The sequence below is a fragment of the Protomyctophum bolini genome (assembly GCF_963924005.1).
Source record: "Protomyctophum bolini genome assembly, chromosome: 5".
Classification (NCBI taxonomy): Eukaryota; Metazoa; Chordata; class Actinopteri; order Myctophiformes; family Myctophidae; genus Protomyctophum; species Protomyctophum bolini.
The window spans coordinates 36942062-36967191 of record NC_137866.1 but is presented as its reverse complement, the minus strand read 5'-3'; the positions used below and the strand labels follow the sequence as shown (position 1 = coordinate 36967191).

Genomic DNA, 25130 nt, shown 5'->3' with positions numbered 1-25130 from the left:
CAGGGGCTCGCAAGTCACTTTATATAATAAATAAACTTTATTTCGCGACAGGCAGGCAGAAAATACGACGTTTCGACCTCAGTCTTTGCCATACTTGACAGTGTGCGTGGTGTTTAAATATGTGTGTGAGGGTTGTTACTGTGTCTTACCCGGCCATGTATGTCTGAGCAACGGGTGAGTCTTAACTGGCCATGTGTGTCAGACTATTGGTACTTCGGACTAACGTATGCACCCTGATTGGGTGTGAGTAGCTGCTGCTACACACGGGCAGACAGACAACAATACCTTCGTAGCCTGATCGATTGCCTGGGGGTATTCACTTTTCCGGAGCCTATACTGCTCTTGTACCTGGTCTTGTCATCCAAAGACCTGATCGCCTGGTTGAAGTAGCTACTACAGAGCCTCTTGCCCTTGGCCTTGTGGATGGCGAACCACTTACTAAGTGGTAGCATCTGAAACGGTCCGTTTGGGATAGTTGAGATCTTTGATGAGTCTACCGGCTTAGCTGTCCTGAAGGGAGGGAAACTCTCATCTGATGTGCTGAGCTGTCTGTAAGATTCTCTGCTACTATATGTAGCTCCACCACTGTGACCCATGCCACAATAAATCTCTGCAACAAAATTGCTCCCTGATGAACATTGTTACCTGCTCCCTTTCACCTATTGTAGCAAAAACTATAAATCAGGAGAATGCCTATTGACTGTGAGAGCTCTGCAGTCATTATGAAGCTGGAGAATAGCCTCTATCCTCCACTTAACAGAGGTTAGCAGTTGACTTTTTCTTTACGCACACAAATGGGAAAATATACTCTAATTTAGTTTAAGTACGATTTAGGTTAAAGCATAAAGTAAAAGATTTTCTAATGCACTTTTTAATTAGAATGAAAGGGGTCAACACAATGTTTTTGAAGACATTAAACTTTAATCATTCAAATGAGATTAAATAAAAAGATTTGACATGAAACTGAGAGCAAATTACTCAATCATCTACAGAGCCTTGATCATTTCTACCACACACAGTTGGGTTCATCAGTCACTTCTGTTGCTTCTGACAGTTAAGGTCCTTGCACACGTTTTTCAGATTTTTAGCAGCGTTTTCTCGCTGGTTTTCCAAAAAACGCATCCAGTCTACCGGAGGCACATCGGGTTCATAAAACGTACAGGGAAAACATGTATTTTGAGAAAACCTACAGGAAAATATCAGGAAAGCGTGAAGAGTTGGAATGGCACATCTGTACGTACTATAGTGTAGATGGCAGTCCAGCGCCAGCCTATGAATAGAAAGTGTATACATAATGTATTCATTAGAGACCTGCGGATGGAGTTTTTTGTCACCCGCAACCTCAACCGTAAATCTAGTATCCGCCCGCTATCCAACCATTAACTACATCCGCCATCCGCAGGTCTCTAGTATACATACTGTACTGTCTGAGCATTTGCAGAACAATATGCATGATTGTATTGACAAATATGCCAAAGACAAGAGACATACCATGCATGGTGCATGCAGTCAGTTGCAGTCATACAGATTGAGCAGCTCATGAGCAAATTGCTGAAGTGAAAAATCTATACATAGTGCAAATCATATGGTGGTGTGCAAAACCCATGCACATTGCAAGGACATGCTATTGTGTGACCTCTGCAGAGCCTGAGGTCGACTAGGACCCCCCCCCCCCCCACACACACACACACGCGCGCGCTCGCGCGGCACACACACACACACACACACACACACACACACACACACACACACACACACACACACACACACACACACACACACACACACACACACACACACACACAGTCAGGTGGTCTTTAGGCATTTGGTTGAGCCTTGTGAAATGAATGTGTTGCTGAAATTGTTCCTCTAACTGGTCAGCATGTTATGGGGGGGGTGGTTTGTGGTTTTAATCATTAATAGTAGCAGCTTTTTACTAAAGGATGGACTTTATTGATTGTGGTCTTATATTCTTCATGTCTCTGCCCCATGAAGCAGGACTGATTTTACATTTGAAATGAAGATTCAGACTTTTGTTTTTTGCTATATCTCTCTAGAGCGCCAGCTGTTCTTGAGCAGTAGAAATGCTGTCCTAGCCTCCCCTATCCTCGCTTTCACATCTGCATCCGTACCACCCTGACTGTTAATAATAGTCCGCAATAGGTGAAGGACCTCTCCTACCGTGCTGTCACCTATAATGATTGGCTCTGCACTGGTCGTATTTATCCTGTATTGCTTTTCCCTCATGGATGATAAGTCCTACCTGTGAGGAAGTCTCTGCAAGTGTTTTGGTCTTGTCCTGCATCTGATGGGTGACTATGTGACAGTTGTGCGTCTGCAAAGTCCAAGTCATCTCGCTGTGTCCATAATGTCCACTGTCTTCCATTCTTCCTTTGTTCTGTTGATGATGGCCAGTAAAAACATGAATCGTCGGTCCTGCAGTTTCCATCTTCCTGGCTTTCACCACCCAAGGTAAAGCGTCTTCGAACTGAAGAGCTTTTCTCTCCCAGGGCCGTGTCGTCTTTTTGTTTTCTTGTTGGCATTTCTGTAACTGAAAGTGTTTGGAGGGTGGAGTTGTTAGCCGCACACCCAACCCCCAACCTGGAGGACCAGTTGCTGGTTTTCGTTCGACCTCTATACTCTGGCTCTGGCACCTGCCCGGCATGGTTACACCTACTGGTTCTTTAGGGAGGATTTAAAATTAAAATTGTAATTGTTGTCTGTGTGTCTCTCACACACACTGCCAGAGTTGAAATGTGTTGAATCTTTTCCTTTGTGACATTTATAGAAACATATCTATTCACGTGAGGAGTGCAGTATCGACCCCTGTAGGACTCCAGGCAACACAAGTATATACTGTAGGCTTTAAGTGGTTTAACCTTGTAGTATTCCCATGCAGGAGCTGATCACGGCATGGTACATAGGCTTCCTGTGTCTCATCCTGGCTTCTTTCCTGGTCTACTCGGTGGAGAAGGACTCAAACGATGAATTTGAGACGTACGCGGATGCCCTTTGGTGGGGGCTGGTGAGAAACCCTTTTAATTAAAAACATATTCTGTTATTCTCTGATCCTTGAATGGGCATTGACATGATTTTAATTCCATTATCAATTCTTAAAAGGAGTACATACAGTTTAAATAGGGCTAATTTAGGTTTACTGTATGTCTCAATGTTTGTTGAAGTACAACTAAACTGTTTTACTGAAAAGAATACAGTAGCCTGACTAGCTGCAGCCTGTTGTACTATGGTTCCACGCATTAAAAATAGCAGATTTAAACACATTGCATCAAACAATGCGCTGTGACTCTGAGCTGGTAAATCAGCTATTTTCGGCATGTGACACCCTTGTACAGTGAAGTATAAATCAGGCTTTAGTCTGACCGAAAATGGATGACTGGAAGTGTCTGGAAGTCATCCATTTTTCATTTCATCTGGGAGCTTTTCTGTTCAAGGTGCCAACATGGCACTATTGTTATTGTTAACAATTTTAAAATTAGATTTACCTGACATTATCATTCATGCTATGGTACTTGCTTGAGGGAAAGCAGCACTTGCTGATTAATACTGCTGCTGGGCTGACATAATGTTTAAGCATTTTTTGTTGTGGTATGACTCATGTATGATTCAATACATTGTCAATGGCATTCAATGTTTGTGTTAGGACAATGTTTGTGTTTACACAAACCCTCAAAGCTGGACATAGGAGGGGATAGCGCCCCTCAAAAACAGTTATATTTCCCAATTTACCCCCTTTCTGCCATGGCTAAAGTCCTACATGTAAACAACCTCGGAGAGTGTGCGTCCCTTAGGTATTACTAATAATTGTTAGCAAAGCACAGTAATCAATAATTGTATATTACTGGATCTAAATGGTATCTGCAGTGTTTCTTGATTTCCATAACTGGTGCTAAATATAAGTTACCTTTTACAGTGTACATTTTCATGTGTCCACTAGATCACTCTCACCACCATCGGGTATGGCGATAAGGTTCCACAGACCTGGAATGGACGCCTTCTGGCTGCCACGTTCAGCTTGATCGGAGTGGCCTTCTTTGCACTCCCTGCTGTGAGTTTTGGAACGTTTCTTTATTCATTAGCCAATAATGTTACAGCTCTGTCCCTTTTTTAAAACGAATTCTTGTCAGAGTGGACTTTCTGAGTCTATATGCTCTTTCAGATTCACACTTTATCCTGTGAAAAATGCACATGCTCATACAACGTCACTTCGTGTCGCACTGTGAGCTTGTAGATCTGCTATTTTGGAATAATCTTGAAAATGAGGGCAAATATTTGAATACAGTACATATTTTTAAAGAGAACATTTTTAACTCAAATCTTTGCTTATGAGCATTCCCTGGAACAAAATATTTTGAGATGGGGGTCCGTGGCCAAATTGATATAATGTTGGGGGTCCATGACATGAAAAGGTTTGAGCACCACTGATATAGCAACATATAGTCCAGTAGTCATAGACCTCTCATTCTCATTCGTTCTCATTATTTTGATCGAGAGGCATAAACATAGTAGGCTATCCTATAGCCTATCCGATATCAGATGAGGATATCTCCTGACACTCCTGAGTATAAATGCGTCAGTGTTGTACGGCATGTATCGACACTTACAACATTAATGGGACGGTATTATTAGTGAATTTGAGCTATACAGTAAATCTGGATTTATGTACTGTATATGATTTTTGTATTTCTGATTCAGCTAACTGTACAGTCTGTACAGCTCTTTGTTCAATGAGTTTTTCGTTGTTGTTTTTTTAGAAAGATTTGTTTTAGGCTTTTCTGCCTTTATTGATAGTATCAAGTGAAGATGGACAGGAAAGAGGGAGAGAGAGAGAAGGGGAGACATGCGGCAAAGGTCGTCATGAACGGGACTCGAACACGCGCCGCGCTGCCAGGCCAGAGCCTATAATATAGGCTCTGGCCTGGCAGCGCGTCGCGTGTTCGAGTCCATTATGTGTCATGCGCCTGGACCACTTGGCCAGCGGGCGCCCCTAATGAGAGTGGTTTTTAAAACAACGACAACGACTTGCCCATTCACTATTCAAGCACCAACGTTTAACGCCTCCAGCTTGCGATCAGAAACCTGTGTACAGTAGTAATCATACTGTATGTTCCTGTCTGTCACCTTCACACAGGGCATCCTAGGTTCTGGCTTTGCTTTGAAGGTCCAGGAGCAACACAGACAGAAACATTTTGAGAAGAGACGGCAGCCGGCAGCAGGCCTCATCCAGGTAATTATTCATCTGGTATTGTTGTATAGCAACAAAGGAAGATTCTGCTAAAAGACTAACTATAATTATTTAATACATCCCCAACCAGGGAGCATGGAGGTTTCATTCTACCAACCTCACCCGCACAGATCTATTATCCACCTGGGAGTTCTATGAGCAGGTGGATCCAATATACAGGTAACTGACCAAATAGCCTTTAAGAAATGTTGCCAATTGTTCACATTTCCAATAGAAAGATACTTTTTTGCTATATCATATTCTGCCATGTTGCTTGAACAGTAGTTCCAGTTGAAAATTGATCCCTGCATGGTTCTTGGGCTCATTTTCTGGTATTCCATTTCAGAAGTTATAGGCTTGTGTCATTAGTGAATGACCTCTATTTGGTTCTCCGTTGGTGTTCAGTTTTAGCTGTAATAGGTTCAGCGGTTGGTGAGTTAATTGGTTTAATATGTTGGAGTGCTCTTTGGCTCACAGGATATAAGTTGTTTTGCTTGAGCTAAACCAGATCTATACACGAATGCACGCACGCACGCACGCACGCACGCACGCACGCACGCACGCACGCACGCACACACACACACACACACACACACACACACACACACACACACACACACACTGCATACATCAGGTATAAAAGAGTGGGTGAAGCTCTTCAGTACAAGTTTCCCATGAATTGCAATAAGAACAGTATAAGAATATAATATCAAGGCATATATCAAATATACATAGTGTGTAAAAGATTCGGAGTTCCTCAGTGTCTTGTTCAAAGAGAAGACGTATCAAATAGCAGCAGATATCAAGTATGCATCAAATGTATGTGAATTGGAGTGTACATGTGATATGTGATATTACCTATGGGAGCATGTAAACATGCTGAGACAGTGAGCATGAGCAGCCTGATTATGGCATGGCTGTGCAAACTGTCCATCATAGTCTGTTCAGCATTCATTGCTATGGTCTTGTCTGCCTGATGGTAGTAGTGTGACTGTGAACACATCTCAGTCAGACACTTTCAATGATATTGCATTAAATCTGCGCATAACACAGAATCTGATAACATGAACCACATCAAAGCAGAGGCAAAAAAAACAACAAACGGAGATTACATGGGCAGAGATATTACATGGACATACCATTAAACCCTTCAAGGGCATAACTTAAGATACATAGACAGACAATATACAACATACCACAGAAATACATTTAGACGTGAAGAACTAAATGCCACAAGGGGGATGCAAAATGATTAGATTTTCTATTCTGTAATCGTACTGTAATCACTGCAGTGCAATAGCAATTTTGTTGACTTGTGTTTGCTAAGGCCAACAAGGGCTGGATGCTGTTTTTTTTTTGTTTTTTTTCACTTAATTTTTATTGAAGGAAGAACAGACAAAAAAACACAACTAACAAGACAATACGGAAAGTTACAAAAAGTTACAAAAAGTCTGCATTTTTCATATTACAACAAACATTCAATGAAATCCTATTGCAATATCGCTAGGCTGAGAGAAGAGATTCCACTTTTCCCACTTTTTATAGAATTTATCCTCTTGTAGTCTCAGTATGAATGTTAGTTTTTCCATAGAATACAGTTCCTCAATAATGTCCATCCATTGATCTTTCGTTGGTGGGTCCTGTTGGTAAATATTTATCATGTATTAGAAACTCTTCAGGGATATTTCCCAACAGTAGAAAAGAAATAGACAGAGGTATCTCAAAACACAGAATGGTCTCCAAGGTGGAGTGGATATCCTGCCAGTATTTCTGAATTTTAGGACAAGACCAGAAAATATGAGCGTGGCTCACCCCCTTGTGGCCACACTGTCTCCAGCATGGCTGATCTGTTTTCAGTTGTCTTGATTTAATTTTGGGAGTAATACAAAATCTCATTAAGTTCTTCCAACAGAATTCTCTCCACATTCTTGAGTTGGTGGATGTAATTTGTGTTTTGCACATGTTTGCCCATTCTTCTGATGTGATGGTAATCTCCCAATTAGTTTTAATGTACTCTGTGGAGTTGGCCCTAGCTGAAACCAGGGCGGCTGGATGCTGTTTTAACCCAAAGGCATCCTCTGATCTTTCAGTGCTAGGGCAGTGAACAGTAGGTCCAGACCCTAGACTCCCTACTCTCTGACCACCAGCAGGTTGACAATTCAGTCTGATATTAGGCTAAGTGAACAGTGTAATGTCTTTTCTCTTTCTAGACTCATTCCCCCCTTGAATCAAATTGATCTACTGAGGAATTTGAAGGGCAAGACATTCAGGTATGAATATTATCAGGGTTGGATTTTGATATGGTCATTCTTTTTTATCTGCAAGGTTGATATGCTCTGTCCCTCCTTCTTTAGTCTACTCTGAATACATGCATTTCCTTCTGATAAATAATATAATACCACAATTTAACAATTCAATTTCTGTGTGCGCACTCGCATGTGCACGTGTGTTTGGTGATGGACATGCAGGAAGGAGTCTCAAGTGGAAACCACTCCCAGGTCAGTGATCTGATTGAATTCTTCACCCCCCCCACGCACCCGCCACCACCATCACTACTGTACCATCACCACCCCACCATTCAGCTTGTAGTTGCTGCTGAGGCACTCTTCTTGGGGGAGTGTGTGTGTGTGTGTGTGTGTGTGTGTGTGTGTGTGTGTGTGTGTGTGTGTGTGTGTGTGTGTGTGTGTGTGTGTGTGTGTGTGTGTGTGTGTGTGTGTGTGTGTGTGTGTGTGTGTGTGTGTGTGTGTGTGTGTGTGTGTGCGCGCGCGCAGAATCTGGCATGTGAGTGCGAGAGAGAGAGAGAGTCACTCTAAGACCAGAAAGCTCTGCTCTAAATGAAATGATGGATATACTGACTCTTAAGTGCCTCCTTCAAGAACAGTCATGCTGCATTCACCACATGATGCTCAAAGATCAAGTTCTAGCTATATTTTGTCTTCATCTATTCTCTGGCACTTCACATTTTATCATAAGTGATCATTTAATGTGAGACTACATGAAAGGCCTTCCTTTATTTATAAAAATGTGTATTACTTATTATTTATCACTTCATGATTATTTAGATCTTTGTAAAACTTTAAAAAATATATATATAGTTATTTTCTTATTGGTAACTAATTTAAACTTAATTAACAGTTAGAGCTAGTCTCGACACTTTTAAGCTAATTGAGTAATGCTGTGTCCTATAGCAACTAACAATTTATACGTTGTGCTGAGTGATTTCTTATATATCAAGTTGTCAATTTGCAAAGATACAAAGTAGTCTGTAAAGTGACATCAGAGTTTGTCATACACTGCACTTTTTGTTTATCAAAAGCACTTACTTTATCCAATGCTATTTTATCTCTACTACTCTCTACCTCTACTGCCAGCCACTCCAGTATTGACAATGTACAAAATGACAGACTTTGTGGGTGCTGGCCAAGACCAATTAGGTATAGTTGATGCACAGATACTAACAACTGCACTGCAAGTATTTGAGTCTGTGTGTCCCGCCATACCTACCGCCGTCACTTCCCTCTCCTAACAGAAGTGTAGCCCAGTAGAGGAAGCACACTCCTCTTTCTTTGATACTGAGAATTGTGTGACCCAAATTAATACTCTGAAGTACGATAGTGTCGCTTGCCAAAAATAACTAACAAGCTAACGACACACAATGCAAATAACACAATGCAACACATTGTTAGTTTCCCAGTTCTTTTTGGCAAGCAACACACTTGGAGTATGGATTATAAATGATGCTTTGATGCTATGCTATGATGTCAGTCAGAAATAAATCCACTAACCCCGCTTCAGGTGTGTGATATTATCACCTTATTACGGTTGATTTACGGTTTCTCTTAAGTAAGTCTTTTTGGTTAATTTGCCTGCAGCCGTTTTTTGCAGCAGCCCTTATGAACTGTCTGTTGAGTAAAGATGCATATTGCTGAATATAACAGTGCATTTTCTTTTGAACAGTTCCGGTGAATTAGGTGGAACAAATGATGAAACTTCTCTGCATGATGTCACTGTGTTTTACTTTTATATAGAATGAGACCACAACCCCTTTTGAGGCCTGCCCGTGTCACTGTGCTTTCCATGCATGCTTGCTTGTTGCTTCCTGCTGCTTGCCTGAACCACTAATGCTGCCTGTGTTCACACATGGACACAGCTCCTTCAACTGTAGGATATTTCCTTTGCGTTGTTTTGAAGGTAAGATTTCCTGTTGCATCAGTGCCTGACATTACAACTGCCGAACATTTACCCTAATAGCCCAGCTGGAGAACAAGAATAAATCAAAGATACATTCATGCTTAATACTTTCTAATTATGTCCTGTCCATCCTGATTTCCTACAGCCGGAAGCCTAGCTTGAAAGAAAAGGTGTTCCCCAGTCCTTCCAAAACTCCTGGGCCCAAGGGCAGAAACCAATCACTTGGGGGAGAAGAGCCTGAAGGCAGCCCCACCAAAGTCAGCACGAGCTGGAGCGCCAAGACTGCCTTCCGTGTCCGAGGCAGACAGAATTCAGAGGGTATGGAAACTTCAGGCTTGAAATAACACTCCCACCGGATTGTGTCTAGACAGAGCAAATAATCTTTTCATCAACAATTCACTCTGTTGTCAGTCTCTCAGCTCCATAGTCAGTTAATGTGCAACAATAACCTAACTTTTTAGGGATACACATGGCACTAATGAATTAATGTCATTTCTATCATACTCAAAATATTGCAAACCTGTGAGGAAGATAAGACAAGGTCACATTTGCAGACTGAAGTAGGCATTTTACCATTCCACTGGACGTCAGAGGATTTGATCTTGATGACAATTATGTCCAGCGATCATTTATTGTTACATTCATACATCATCCACTATCACTACCAACGAAGATATTTGTCTCCTTCACACTTTCTTCTCTTCTTTTTTTTGTATTTAAAATCGATTCACATTAGCTTTTTTGTCTTCTTCTTCTGCTACACGGCATAAGTGCTAATTGAAATGCGGGATGAAGACATTGGAGTGAAGAGGTCTCCAGGTTAGACAAGTCTCCATGATCATCATCATCATCATCATCATCATCATCTAAAATAGAATTAGCATAACATTATATTGTCCAGATGTAGCCTACTTTTTATGACCTATTCAACACAGTGTACAATATGTGATTGGTACACACTCCATACATACACCCATGTTTGGGATAGATCTTTCTGCCATTGTCATCATGCTCCATAACAAATATCTTCATGTCTCCCCTCTCTTTTTCTTTGCAGCAATTGAAGGTTTAATAAGTAAGCCATTGGGATGCATTATTGTTGGTTGGGGGGGGGGGGGGGGGGGGGGGGGGGTGTATTATTGGCCAGTGTGGGAAACATGCATGCTTATATCTACTGAATTTTGCTTTCTTGACTTGAACCCTCTTTTCCATTTTGGGACTTTAGGTTTGAAGCGGCATTCAGACCAATAGCATTTTATGAATGTTATAGCTTGCATACTGAGAATTCCTTAAACATATACCTCCCACCTCAACGTAATACGGCTATTGTATGGCAATGGTAGGCCAAGACAATAATAGTGGGTTCAAGTCAAGTTCAAGTGGTTCGAAGAAAATAAAAAAATCATCGGTCAGAAAGCCTTGCTTATAACCTTGCATGAAGAGGATTTATTTTTCCTACAGTGCCGAGGTACAGACACTTACTTGTGTATGTGACATGCTTCACAATTTATGAAAAACAGACCAGCCCACTGGCTGATTTGTATGTATCTGCCAGGTAAGTTTCTAGGACTGTGGTGGAGGGGAGGGGTTAAACGGGACCTATTCTATTACCTTTCCCGTGTTTCTTCACTGGTCCCATCCAGAAGAGCGCAGTTTGCCGGCCACTGCTACAGAGCTGACAATGAGGTTATATCTTCCCTTCTTCTCTGGAGTCCTGCCTCAGGGCGGACCAGAGGTAGAAAGCTGTCATTCCCTGATGTCAATGCTAGGGACACATGCTTCAGTAGGCAGGAACTGGGGGTGGCAATGAAGGACCGGTGCTTCTGTAGGCAGGAACTGGGGGTGGCAATGAAGGACTGGGAAGTCTGGCGTAGCATTGTGGAATCCATGATCTCGACCACGGTCGAAAAATGATGATGATGATGATGATGATGATGATGATTCATATTAAACATTGCCAGAGTTTAAAATAAGTAGGTAAATTGATGATACAATAATCCAGTCTGCACTGAATGCTGGTTTTACAAGAGTTTGTTCTACTTTCAAAATGTGTTGACGTCAACACATGATGGATTTCTTAAGCCGTCTGCTCTCACCACATTGCCTCTACAGTTAACACAAAAATGGAAGGAAAAGGGGCTCTAAAGAGAGGAGTTTTTCAGGCAGAGACTTTGAATCATGCAAAGCTACTGGGGTACCAGAATAGACACAGTATAGCTAGAAATGGACAGAATAGGCCCCCTTTAACAGTAAATGTTTCCACCATCTATCCTTCAATTCTGCACCCAGGCTTCCTTGTTATTCCACAAGGGCACCTAAGTACTAAATCAATGCTACTGTCACTAACTGGCTTGAAACCAACTTAATAATCGAATTCTGCTGCCTTGAAGCTAAATAGGCTTCATAAAACATCTGCTTTCCTTCTGTCAGGGAGGTGTGTAGGGTGTTGGAGGCAATGAATAATACTTTAAGAATACCCTTGTGTTTGGTCTGTAGAATCAAGCCTCCCTGTAGAGGACCTTGGTGACGATAAGAGTTGTGACTGCGATTTTCTTGGTCCAGAATTGTCACACGGTGTGAAAGTCACGATCAGGGCAATCTGGTAAGAGTTTGCTTATCCTGTTTTTCAATGTCTTTTCTACTACAGCTATTTATTTTGTACAGTCTGTATAGTTTTCAACTTTTCATGCTTTGGCAATTTCTACTGGTGGTATTATTAGATGTCATAGTATTTTGGTGTAGTTGTCATACAGTTTGGAAGAGATAATCCATGATGATCCATGCAGTTATTGCAAATAATGCACGCTGCTGAGGGGGTTTTGTCTTCACAACGTGCATTGTTGTTGTTTTTGTATTGCTCAGAGTGGATTACTCTGCTCATGCCATGGCCACTTGCCAAAAGGAAAAAGAGTTTATTTATTAAAAAATAAAAGTAGTGTATATTCATAATTGGGGCCATACACACTACAAATTTGTTTTGGCATTATAATCAACCATCGAATTAACTTTACCTTCCTACTCCAGCAAGTAATAACAAGATTGAAAGTTACCTATATAGAAATTGTTGTTTTTAAGGATGGACTGCAGCTGATGATAGCTTAAAACCAACTGTAGACAAACTATTTATATAGTACCATGTTTGTTATGAGTATTCATTTAGACTGGAGATGAAATTGCAGCCCCACAATTATCTGATGATAATGCACATGTAGCAGCGTAACGCCCAGGATTCAAACCCGGGTCTCCCGCATCGAAAGCCAACATCTTAACCGCCAGGGATATTAGGCTTTTAGGCTATCAGGCTGGGGCTGTGAGCCACTTTGCTACACACACACACACACACACACACACACACACACACACACACACACACACACACACACACACACACACACACACACACACACACACACACACACACACACACACACACACACACCCACCCCCCTGCCAGAATATGATATTCTCATAACCTTAACCTTAACTCTGAAACAGTGAAGAATGTATAGGTTAATTGTCCCATATGGATTATTTAAGACCAATTCCAATATTTTGGAGACCAGGAAAGCTGATTCTTTGAGACACCTGCAGGTATTTCGGGGCGTGGTCAAATCTGTCATTGTCTTGGAGGTGCAAACAACACGTGTCAGCATTACGTTTGTTGACACGGATAACATACTACTTATAGTAGCCTACTTACTCATGCTTATCGCACATTTTCATGGAGCATAGGCCGTTGAACAGTCTGTAAGAGTCCTCTCTCCGGGGATCTTATTTTCCACCTGATTCCATGTTGGCCCACACTGCTTGGATGTAAGCATCTTCAAGGGCTTGTCGGGTGATGCTGGTATTGGTACTGGAGCATGTGGCTCATCCATCTCCACCTTTTCCACTGGTGGTAGATCTGCTCTCTGCCAGGGATCATTATTGCTAAGTGAATGCTGAGGATCCTTCTCAGACGGCGTTACAGTTACTGTATGTTGACCTTGATAACTTTTTTTTCCCTTCATGGATGGTGAGGCTTACTTGTGATGAGGTGTTTGCAAGCACTTTTATCTTCTCTTGCATCCGATTGTGACTGGCCTCTGTAATTATGACATTTTGCTGAGGTCTCCTGTCTTGGGGAGTTTGACCAGTATCCTTCCAGTCTGTTGGAATTTCCTCATCTCTACAGAAGTGTATGTCTGACTCTGCTGGGATTTTGTCTGATCTTGCCGCCTTTGCATTTGAGTGATGGCCTTTTAACTTCCAGCTTGTTTGGCTTTCCACAATGACAATGGGATGGTTGTTCTGCAGTTGTTCATGTCAGACTTCTTCTGTCTCCTCTTTAGGGACTTTGCGTAGGAGACTTATTTTGTCTCCTCTTTAGGGACTTTGCGTAGTGTGTCTGGTGATAACGCTCTTTCTGCTGGCTCTTCTTTAGTCTGAGCACTTTCTGTGATGTATTTTTTTGTCCTAGTGCAAAACTATGGTTATGTCTGGTCCATGCCGCCGTTCCGTTCTTCAGCCATTTTTAACTTCCAGCTTGGTTGGCTTTCCACAATGACAAGGCTTGTCTCGGCTGGTTGAATGTCTGGAGGTTTAGTTGGTGTTGGTCTATTCAAAGTGCTCCTCAAAGTTTTTCACTGGTCACTCTGACTGACAGTTTCTTGTTGGTGTTGTACAGATCGGCCATGTTTCCTTTTGCAGCTGCCTCTTCATCTCATTTAGCTGCTGTCTTGGTGGCATTTCTTTTCATCTGTTTGTTGTTCTCTGTGTATTCTTTCTGGACTTTTCCTTGGTTGTCCTTGCTCTGCAGTTGTTCATCTCACGTCTCCTCTTTAGGGACTTTGCGTAGTGTTTCTGGTGATAACCACTCTTTCTCTCTCGCTCTTCTTTAGTCTGAGCTTCGTTTTGTACACAGTGATATATTTTTCCTACTGTCCTACTGCAAAACTATGGTTATGTATTGTAGTGCAGGGACCTGTAATGATAAACATCCAAACGGGACAACCTTTGTTTGCATCTCCAACACACCCATGTGACTTTGATCCCCTCCCCTCATTCACACACACTAAACTGTACACTGTGACGTCATTGTAAAATAACCGATTTTGTATCTCTCAAAATGTCTCATGAATCCATAATTGATGCAGTGATTCTGTCCTAAAATGCATATGATTCCACTGTCTGCGCACATGCCTCTCATTCTAGACATACATGTTTACCCTTACCCTATATTTTAAATGTCAAACACTTTAATCACTCTTAATGGCTATTTAAGAGTATAGTGCTTTAAAACTGTATTAAAAAATACACTGCATAATTAACATTGTTATCTACAATGTGCATAATGATCTATTTTGAAACAAACATTAATCTTAAAAAGATTTGGGGGAAATAAAACTAAATCTGTCATTTCGGCTTCCTTGTGCCAATTCCGATATGGTACAAAATGCAAATATCGGCCCGATATATCGGTCTATCCGATAAACTGGACTACCTCTAGAAGAAAGTGTGTACATTATTTATACAACAAATAATGTTACACATACATTCTTCACTTTGCGTTTCATTGAAACATGAATTTTCTTTAAGCATCATGAAGTTTCTGGTTACAAAGAGGAGGTTCAAGGAGAGTTTGCGGCCTTACGATGTCATGGATGTGATTGAGCAGTACTCTGCTGGTCACTTGGACATGCTCTCTCGCATCAAGAGCCTGCAGTACAGGTACACACACATTCTGTATACCCACCATGCACTGTGACAAGCACAATGCATGTTTCCTTCATATTATTATGAATAACACTAATAACCCCTTTTTCCACGAGAAGCCTGGTGTAGAGAGGTCATATATGATTACTGTAACTGGGAATGTATGGATTTATCTTCTTGATGGCATACTGTATATGGGGTATATTGTAAAACATGTGAATTCTTCTCCTATAAAAGAGGCCAGTTGCTTTTATTAAAACCAATATTAATATGTCAGACGGCAGAATTATTCAGGACTTGTGTCTTGCAACTTATGAGTTGCAACCACATGGTGTAGATGTTCAGATTTCCACAGGTTGATACTGTACATGGACACATGTATGCTCCTATGTGTGCTTGGCATATCTAAAAAAAGAAATTGCCTTTCATTTTAAATACAAGTTTCAGTGTCGCCATTGCCGCTTCAATCTGTTCTCCACAAATAGGCTATACATGTTGTGATTACTTGTGGTCTAGCACATAATATACATATATCCCAACACTTAAATATCACTATGCGTGTACATGCCCATTCATAAAGCAAATCAAATTCACTGTTTTCTGTGTGTGGAATATGTTGTGCCATAGCTGATGTAACTCCCATGTTGTGCTTCATTTTGCATTGCACTCATATCGTCTCTGTGTGCTTTGCCAGGATAGATATGATTGTTCCCGAAGCAAAACCTCGCAAGAAGTCAACTGAAGGTCCTAGGTTAGGTCAATAGACTCAATTCAATGAATATTGTTTTCCGGCATTATGCTACTGGTCTATAACAATATGCTCAAAGCAGTAACACGGTGAATTTATTTTTATTTAACTGTCAAAACCCCTTTTGAATTCTAGCCACATGACTTTTCTTGTTGTGCCATGGGTATGAATGTCATATGTAGCTTTAATTTAACATTAAAGATGTGGTAGAATTAATTGAAATCCAAATTTATGTTTCAATTTGGTTCTGGACTTGATCTGGTGGGTGAAATTCTGAAATAAAAATTACTGAATTATAATTTTTTAGTGGACTACTGTACATCAGTGAATTGAATACATTATTCGAACCATTTAAAACATGCCAAAATCATACAATATGCCAACAAGAACCTCTGCCAAAGCCCACACATTTCTGGCCTGATGGCAGTGCAAGAGGAAAGGTCATGGACATGGGGTCACCAAAATCAAATAGGTTTCTTCCTCTTTGGAGCATGGATGCACAGTAAAATCCCCAGTGTTTATTTAACTCAAGAGTGTACACATTGACCCAAATGGACCCTTGCAGGTCCATTTTGGTAACGTTCTTTGGTGCTAAATGAACACTGAGGACTTGTGTGTACACAGCAAATTTCATGGCAATCACATCACATCTGTGACCGACATATCCGGATGGATTCTGTATGTTGGTCACAGACAGACAAACAGACGCAGTGGAGACGTTACCTGCTTGGCGGAGGTAAAGAGCTGGGTTATATAGCCCAGTGATTCTCAACCTTTTTAATTTCAAGGACCCCCAGTTTGATGTGCATTAGGCCACGGACCCCCCTTTTGATTACGATTGTTATCTCTGGGACCCCAATCTGCACTGTCAAATCTGTGTTTAAAATTGTATTTACGAGTCCATTTGGTTCCATTTGTACACTCTCAGAGTTACAGCCTGTAAGGGCCCATATGACCTATCAATGATTTAGCTGGGGACCCCCTGGAACCTTCTCAATGACCTCTGGGGGTCCCTGGACCCCGTGTTGAGAACCAGTGATGTAGCCACACTCAACAGGGGTTCGACACATACAGTAATGCCTGCTCTCAGTTGAGAGAGAGAGAGAGGGATGCAATAGAAATGAAGCATGAAGCATTATGAAAGCATGTCACATGATGCATTTTGGCACTTACAAAATGTCTCCTTTATCATCATTGTTCATCTAACGGTCCTTACACAACGGAAGTGCTTTCTTTTATTTTTTTCCGAAGCGGTGGTGGTGTTATATACATCCACACAGCAGTGTTAAATTTGACAGCAAATTCTGATTTAGTCTTTTGAATGACACACCTTTAGTTTTAGTCCTATTATTATTTTGTCTTAGTCTAGTTTTAGTCGACTAAATATATATATTTTTGTATTTTTGTATTTTTGTATTTTTGTATTTTAGTCTTAGTCTTAGTCAACAAAATGATCAGTGCCACACAGAACACAAATATTATGTAGAATTTTCACTGCAATTTCTATATGAATAGCAAATAAAATATATTAGAGTAGCTGGCACATTTTCGGATCGTTTATTTATTGCGTTCCCGGTGTGCAAAGACCGTATGGAAAATCCTCAACGGGGCCTGAAGTGGTAATGCATGCGTCTACAACCATCATCCAACAATTCACTCAGTCATTCATCAGCCCCGTCATTGTTTCTTTCTTTCAGAACCTTTGTTTTTGTGGTTTTATGTTCATATAACCGTGTACATGCTTTCATAGTCTAATATATCCATGGGGAAGTTATGTATATCATGCCATCAGTTTTGAACCTAAGATTCATAAAAAAAAACAAAAAAAAAAACATGATGACCCACTCCGCCTATGTTCCATGTGCCGGGACAAATTCTTTGTTTTAATTCCAGATATTATTGCCTTCTCAAAAAATAGAGTTGACCAGATAGTTGGCAAAGGTTCGAAAGGTGAAGAAGATACTGCGGAGGATCCAAGCATGATGGGACGTATAATGAAAGTGGAAAAACAGGTAAGAAAATGTTTGTCAGCTGTTACATTTCAGCCATTTTGCATCCAAATCCCATTTTAATGAAGTTGAGCTCTTTATGAACACTAGCCTACTCGGAGTCGGGAACGATGCAAGTTGGAAATGAATGCCCCACCCAGTTATGCAATGCTTAATTTATGTATATTTGCAGATTTCTGCATCTGTCTGTATTCCTTTTATGCCCATATATTGTTGAGTTTGAGTTGTTTAGTGAAAGGAAAGGAAAGGTACTATGTTTACCCAGGGTAACTGGACTAAGCTCAAGAACTTGTTTACTGCCAGGCCCTGCTCATAGAACATTTCATGGTAGAGGTTCAATGCCTTGTCCAAGGGCACTTCAGCGGTGGTAATTTTAACGTGCCGTTCCGGGGATACGAACTAGCGACCTTCCCATAGCAAGACCGCTCCGCAAACCGTTCGGCCACCGCTGCCTGATGACATATATATGGAAGGGGTCGGCAACCTTTCTGACATGAAGTGGCACGTTTTTATTTTATTGATTGCGGCCAAAGGTCGCAGTTAACTATGGAATTGTGCGTTTTTGACACCTATCCCACAATCCCTGTCACTCTGTCACGACACTCGCAATTCCCGTCACTCACCCCAGGCAAGCCCCCGGATCATCATGACATTAGCCCCCTGGTCACCCCAGGCAAGCCCCCGGATCATCGTGACATTAGCCCCCTGGTCACCCCAGGCAAGCCCCCGGATCATCATGACATTAGCCCCCTGGTCACCCCAGGCAAGCCCCCGGATCATCGTGACATTAGCCCCCTGGTCACCCCAGGCAAGCCCCCGGATCATCGTGACATTAGCCCCCTGGTCACCCCAGGCAAGCCCCCGGATCAGCGTGACATTAGCCCCCTGGTCACCCCAGGCAGGCCCCCAGGTGCCCAGGTCATTGTGATGATACCATAGTTAACTGCAACCTTTACGGCAACCACAGTGGTTATCATGAGACTGTCACAATATTATCATATACTGTATTGGCATTCCCAAATATGGGTTTAACAGTATGGGCTTAACGGGGATTGTATTAGGGTATTCAGCTGGAAATGCCCATATACTGTATGGAACTTTAATTTTTTTTGTATTCACGTTTTCGGGCGTAAAATGTGTGCTAGCGCGGCCTCGATCGGGCCACCCCATTTAGGGTCCAGGTAGAGCCAGACCTTAATTTCCGGCCGTGTTGAGATCTCTATCCTCTGGTTGGATTTCAATAAGGTCTCCAGTTGATCGTTATTGTTGTAGCTTAAGCCTATGTCTCCAGCTTGATCAGGTCTGACCTGACATTCCATATCTTGATCTGATCTCATGTACACTCAAGATACGCTCATGGTCGCTTCTCGCCCCCAGGCAGGCGTCTTACTGGTAGTCTGTGTGGTGTATAGAGCACTGAAGTCTGACGTCACTGGCACTACAGGGTGTTTTTCCCCTGGTTCGTGCCCATGGGGTTATTTTCTTTGTTGAAATCCCCATACAACAACTGTGTTAGAAAAATAAATAAATCATCCAGGTTTTTCTGTCTGGGAGGTAGGTGGCTCTGCATCATTTATTATTTGTGTTACTCTTTGGGTATATTTGTACATTTATACCTTCAGTCGGTGCTTCATATTCTTATGAGTAAAACCCTGGGGTGATTTGATTATTGTGACTGTGTTATGTGCATAAGTAGAGATTCGTTGAGAGATTAAGGTAATGTTGGAGTGTATTTAGTTTTTTTCCTTGTTTTCTGATTTATCCCCCTCACCTGGAAGTTTGATTGAATCATTATAGAGAAACTGTGAATATTCAAAAATTAACAAAACAAACAAACAAACAAAGATATTTAGACTTTGGAAGGTTGACGGCAGTATTGTAAAGAATACTGAGGCAATGGACTTAACATAAAATATGAGTAGTTTGTTCCTTAAATATTTTCATTATGTTGTCTTTGGTGAGATGTCTACATAATTGCATACTATTGTTCGAACGTGCCTTCTTTCTTATAGGTTGGCGGTATGGACAAGAAACTTGACTTCCTGGTCAATGTTTACGTGCAACGCATGGGAATCCCTCGCACTCAGACGGAGGCCTTTTTCAACTCCAAGGATCCTTATCCGGCCCCGCCTTACCTCAGCCCAGAAGAGAGCAAGGAAAGGGAATGTTTAGAGGAAGTGAGGGAAGAAAAGGAGGTGCAGGCATGTTCGGCTGCGGAGGTCGCGTGTTCGGGAGGCGCCGTAGAAAAGAAAGATCCTTTACTAGGTCAGTCGGTGGCTGTCTCAGTGGGCACTCCCTCTGGCAGTGTCGGCCGTCCGTCCACGTCATGGCAGCACCAACTGCAGCACCCACTCAGCCAGCCGGCCTGGAACAGCAGCATGGCAAACACTCCCTCGCCTGTCGGAGGCAGCCGTGAGCAGTCGCCCACTCTGTTCCGCCTACCGCCTCCGCCAGCTCCGGTTCACGTTGAGCGGTCCTCCTCCGGCCAGAGTGGCTGCAGGCAAAGCAGTGCACAGAGCAGGAGGCGCAACAGGAGGCGGAGGTGCGAGCAGGTGGCCGCCATCGAGAGTGACACGTCAATCTCCATCCCGTCTGTCGACCACGAGGAGCTTGATCGCTCCTTCAGTGGCTTCAGCATCTCCCAGGCCAAGGAGGATTTCTTTGGGCCTTCTTTCTTCACAGGCGGAGAGGGACCTGTAGCTGTGGCTGAGAGTGGGGATGTAGCTGGACCTTCACGCTGTGCCAGGGTTCGACCCTTCATAGCAGAGGGAGAGTCAGACACCGACTCTGATCTCTACGCTCCCTCACCTCTGTCCTTTACTGGAGAAGGTCCTAGTGGAGAGAGGCCATGGCCAGGACCCAAATAGATCCAATGCCTGCCTGGCATAGGAAGGCTATTGTGATACAAGTTAGTGTTTTAATTTGTAATACTTCAAGTTGAGACCCAGTAGCCAATCTGATTGAATGACTTTCTGATAATGTTATAATACTTGATGATGATGATAATGATCAGTTGTTAATCAACAGAACACAAAGGTCACCCTTTACATTTTTGAATAGCTCTTAAGATATACTGAGTAGGATTTCCCCTTTAAACATCTTCGTTAATATTTATGAAAGGCCCATTGTTACTCAGCGCAAATGTCTGCAGAAACCTTGTCTGTATCTCTTAGTTCTGAATGTAAGGGACAATTCTGACCCTTCAAAATAGTACTGCTTGCAACTCATGAGGCAGCTTTCAAGTGACCTAACGATGTTCACCAGTATGATCCTTTTTATTATGATTCCTTTCAGAAGTATCCAAAAGTAGGCTACATTTTCTTTAATGTCAGCACATTCCTTTAATATCTATATCTATTTCTACAATGAATGTACAGAACCTCCCAACTCTATGGAAATTGCCTATATTCAAACATTGTTCTTCTTTAAACGAGACGATGTCAAAACTGTCAAACGAGTGCATTTAAAGAAATGCCATGTTTTTGCATGAGCACAGAAAAAATCACAGACAATTGTTGCTCCATAGGCCAGGGTTTTCAGGGTTAATTTAACTCTGAAAGTCTACCCTATACATTTGTACACCGGAGAAGAAAGGGAATTATAGGTAGTTCCAGTTGAAATGGCTCTACCCATGCTTCAAACGAGCATTCCCGCACAGTAGCCTACATCTAATCAAAAGGTATAAAAAATCACACCCGTGTGACTGTGAACTGGGTGGTGCAACTCCCCTCTCTCCCCACCCCACCTCCTCTCTCTCTCTCTCTCTCTCTCTCTCTCTCTCTCTCTCTCTCTCTCTCTCTCTCTCTCTCTCTCTCTCTCTCTCTCTCTCTCTCTCTCTCACAACACTGGTACTCATAGTCACATACCTAGGTTAGCACGGACAAGTCACAAACCTAGGTTAACACGGACATTGCTGTTCCTTGGAGTGGTTGCACCACTCAAAAATCATGTCCCAGCATTATGCTAAGTGGCTGCGCTAGCGATTTTCACGGGAAGTTCAGGACCGGACACAAAATAATGAATTTCAATTGAATGAAATTGAGCTGACATGTTTTTTTTAGAGTATAATCTCAATATTACACTTGTGGGTGTAGCCTACTTTACCGTGATTATCGGCACTTCAGCGCTGCTTATGGAACTCGGCTCTGCTCGGCTCGGCTCTGCAACGCTGTCATGCCAGTAAACACGGTAAAAGCACCACTGTGTACTGTGTATAAGGAAATGGGTTTCCAAAAACATTATTTTTATACTGAGAAGCGCCATAACGCTTCTCAGTATACCTTTCATTAAAATGCTGAAGTAGGCCTTTTTTATGGTTAGCATTATGATTTTTAGATGTCTCTAAGCAAACATGGCAATCAAGAATCATGCTCTACAATACTCTATTGACAAAGCTGGGAGACATTTTTGTGGATTTATTAGTGAAGGTATATGGTTCCTAATGATATAAGTGCAATTTTGCACCAAGTATAGTTAAAAGTGATTCACAGAGAAGATATTTGTTTTTGTAGGTAATGATGCAGGTGCACTCTGCACTTCAATTTCACACGGCCTCAGTCCTCAAAAACCCAATGAGAGTGATATTTTAGGTGACTGTTAAAGGAGCATTCAGTGATTTGTAAAACCCCCGGTCCGCCCAGGTAACAATATGTGCACATGCTCGCACTACAGTGGGGGACACGTGACACCCACCAAGGCCCGCCCCCACTTGATCGTGATTGGCGGAAGGCCCCTCTCATCCTGATTGGATGAAGACTTGGCCACTTAGCCAAAAACGAAACCTTAGGTTTTTTTTACCACAGGGGCTCACTGGGGACAGAGAGGAACTCCTTATATGGTCAGCACACTCTATAGTAGGGAGGATTATCACAACAAAACAAAAAATAAGTGATATTTGAATTAAGTGAAATCACTGAATATACCTTTAAACTTGTACCCTGCTTAATGTCTATAACTTGGAACGCCTTTAAGATGAAGGAAAAAAATTACTTTAAGATAATCAGTTAGATTTATAAACCAAGGATCTTCCTGCATGGCATGTAAGGTTGTTGAATTTAGTACCAACACACAGGGAATAAACCAAACAAAAGAATCAAACAAGAAAAACTAATCTACAAGCATTTTACTTGGTCACAAACATGCAGTCTATGGGCAAAATAAAAAAATAAAAAAAATAACACTTGCATGTTAATTTTATTATGTGGCTTGCTTGAATTTCAATCATCTAAACCCATGGGCTTGCTATCTCCTTTTGTGGACAAAAATGCTTATAGTGCATCTTGGACACAAAGGTGATTGTTTAAGGCACCATATAACATTAAAATGTAAAGTACATTTATTGTAAATCCACAAAACATAATGTTATAGATAAAAGTTTTATACTAGACTGAAACAAGAGTTTTAGTTATTTTCACCCCAGTAGTATGAATAGACTGCATCACAATGACACAAAGAATCCACTGCTATGTTGATCCAGTTCTAAATGAAGAAATGCAATAAAACATGGCAATCAAGAACCATGCTTGTACTGACAAGGCCTTACTTTTCATACTCAAATCCATTTCATAATATATACTTTAAGAGTTTGTAACTAATGAATAGTTGATGTAGATTATTGTTTGGAATTTGAGAATAATTGAAAACCAGCTGACACATTTGGTACCCTGGTAATTTCCCATGGATTGAGTTAACTGCAGCATGTTGAATGATCAAGGATAGATCAACCTTCTCTATGTTATGAAGAAAATTAGAAATGCACCATTATGATCCACATTCCCTTGGTTTACACACACGCGCACACACACATATAATATATGTGTGTTTGTAATTGGCCTGAGTGGAAACCTATAGGTTTCCACTCAGGCCAATTACAAAATGGAGTACCGGTATAATATATTATGTAAATTATGCTGTAAGACATATAAAAGGTAGCCACTACATTTATTTAGTTTTTATTTGTTTCTTCTGCTTGCTGGCATGTGTTCTACAACCAAAGAAAATGAACTCTGAGCATTCTCACGTTATAACTCTTTAGTTCACCATCATGTGACTGCATCTTTTCTTCATGCTGCAGAAAAATAAACTTTGTACATCACTGTACTTCTTCCCAGGCTATTATTCAATTCCACATCTTCACAGTAACAGTTTTGTTTTGTGTCTACTGTTGACCAATGCATATGGCAAGTTGTAATAGTGACCAAGCATCACTAGGTGGCGAGCAGGAGCTGTAAGCATATGATTTTGAATTGATTGATTGATTGAAGTATTTATTAACAGTTTGCAGAATGGGTAGGGCCTACATTTCACATGAAAGCACAACTAAATTTACTGTGGACGACACGGATAAAGCATTACACTTGTTTACAACAGGGTCCACCATTTTCAATTCATCAGAATCAATGTTCAGTGATAATTTTTCTTATAGATTTGCAACTTTTAATGAAGTGAAAGTGGAAATAGACTGACATATAATTCAATGAATAGGCTACATAAGTTAGAGGAAATACTTGACTGTGTTTGCGTGTGTGTAAGTATGCTAAGTAAACATGCACATTCCCATTAGGCCAAGGAAGAAATTCTGCAAGCTCACAACACATTGTGGAATCAGAATCTGGGCGCATTTTTCCATTTGGTTGCGAATGTTTGCCTACTATGACTTGTCCAGAACTGGGACGTAATTAAGGCTTCAAGTAGGACATGTGAAATTCGACTGATAATTTTTTTATGTCAACAATTAGAAGAGAGAATTGGCCAAGTTCCTGCATGCATTAGTTGGATATTTTTAGGATGTATTTACACAATTCAGTCAATGTAAATGGTTTCAATTAGAACATTCTTGCTTGTCCAGGGGACACTTCACCTGTATACCATACAGGGTAATTCATGGTTGGTATACGAGTTTGAATATAAATGTTTCTTCTAATTACACTGCCTTTTCCAGTCGTTCAGGTCAGTCATATTGAAATCCTCTGTAGAGGTCATTTTTCCAAGGTCACGTGTGTGCATGTTCTATATACAAATACTCCTCCCTCCTCTCTCTCTCTCTCTCTCTCTCTCTCTCTCTATATATATATATATATATATATATATATTATATATACACACACACACACACACACACACACACACACACACACACACACAATATATGCTTTGTCAATTCCATTCATTCTCTCCAAGCTAATTTTGGAGGAAAGCACTGGTAAAACTAAAGGTTGACAGATATGTTTAATGTAGAGGCCTGGGC

At 41.4% G+C, this 25130-nt stretch overlaps 1 protein-coding gene across 4 annotated transcripts in view; it reads left to right on the top strand.

Annotated features, from left to right (window-relative positions):
* LOC308315649 (potassium voltage-gated channel subfamily KQT member 2-like) overlaps positions 1-21314 on the top strand; it is a gene marked incomplete at its 5' end in the record, with an annotated part of 31251 nt that extends 9937 nt beyond the window's left edge. Inside the window, 15 exons of one of the 4 annotated variants that reach the window (XM_080763740.1) lie at positions 2900-3025; positions 3956-4066; positions 5150-5245; positions 5334-5405; positions 7430-7512; positions 7711-7740; positions 8623-8676; positions 9579-9751; positions 10205-10252; positions 10491-10508; positions 11930-12035; positions 15011-15142; positions 15822-15878; positions 17794-17887; positions 19897-21314. In XM_080763740.1, the coding sequence (XP_080619866.1) occupies positions 2900-3025; positions 3956-4066; positions 5150-5245; positions 5334-5405; positions 7430-7512; positions 7711-7740; positions 8623-8676; positions 9579-9751; positions 10205-10252; positions 10491-10508; positions 11930-12035; positions 15011-15142; positions 15822-15878; positions 17794-17887; positions 19897-20751 (2055 nt within the window). In that variant the 3' untranslated portion in view covers positions 20752-21314. Of the gene's footprint in view, positions 1-2899; positions 3026-3955; positions 4067-5149; positions 5246-5333; positions 5423-7429; positions 7513-7710; positions 7741-8622; positions 8677-9578; positions 9752-10204; positions 10253-10490; positions 10509-11929; positions 12036-15010; positions 15143-15821; positions 15879-17793; positions 17888-19896 lie in introns of all 4 variants that reach the window. The other 3 variants (XM_080763742.1, XM_080763743.1, XM_080763741.1) reach the window with 3 other exon arrangements.
* Positions 21315-25130: the final 3816 nt, after the last annotated feature.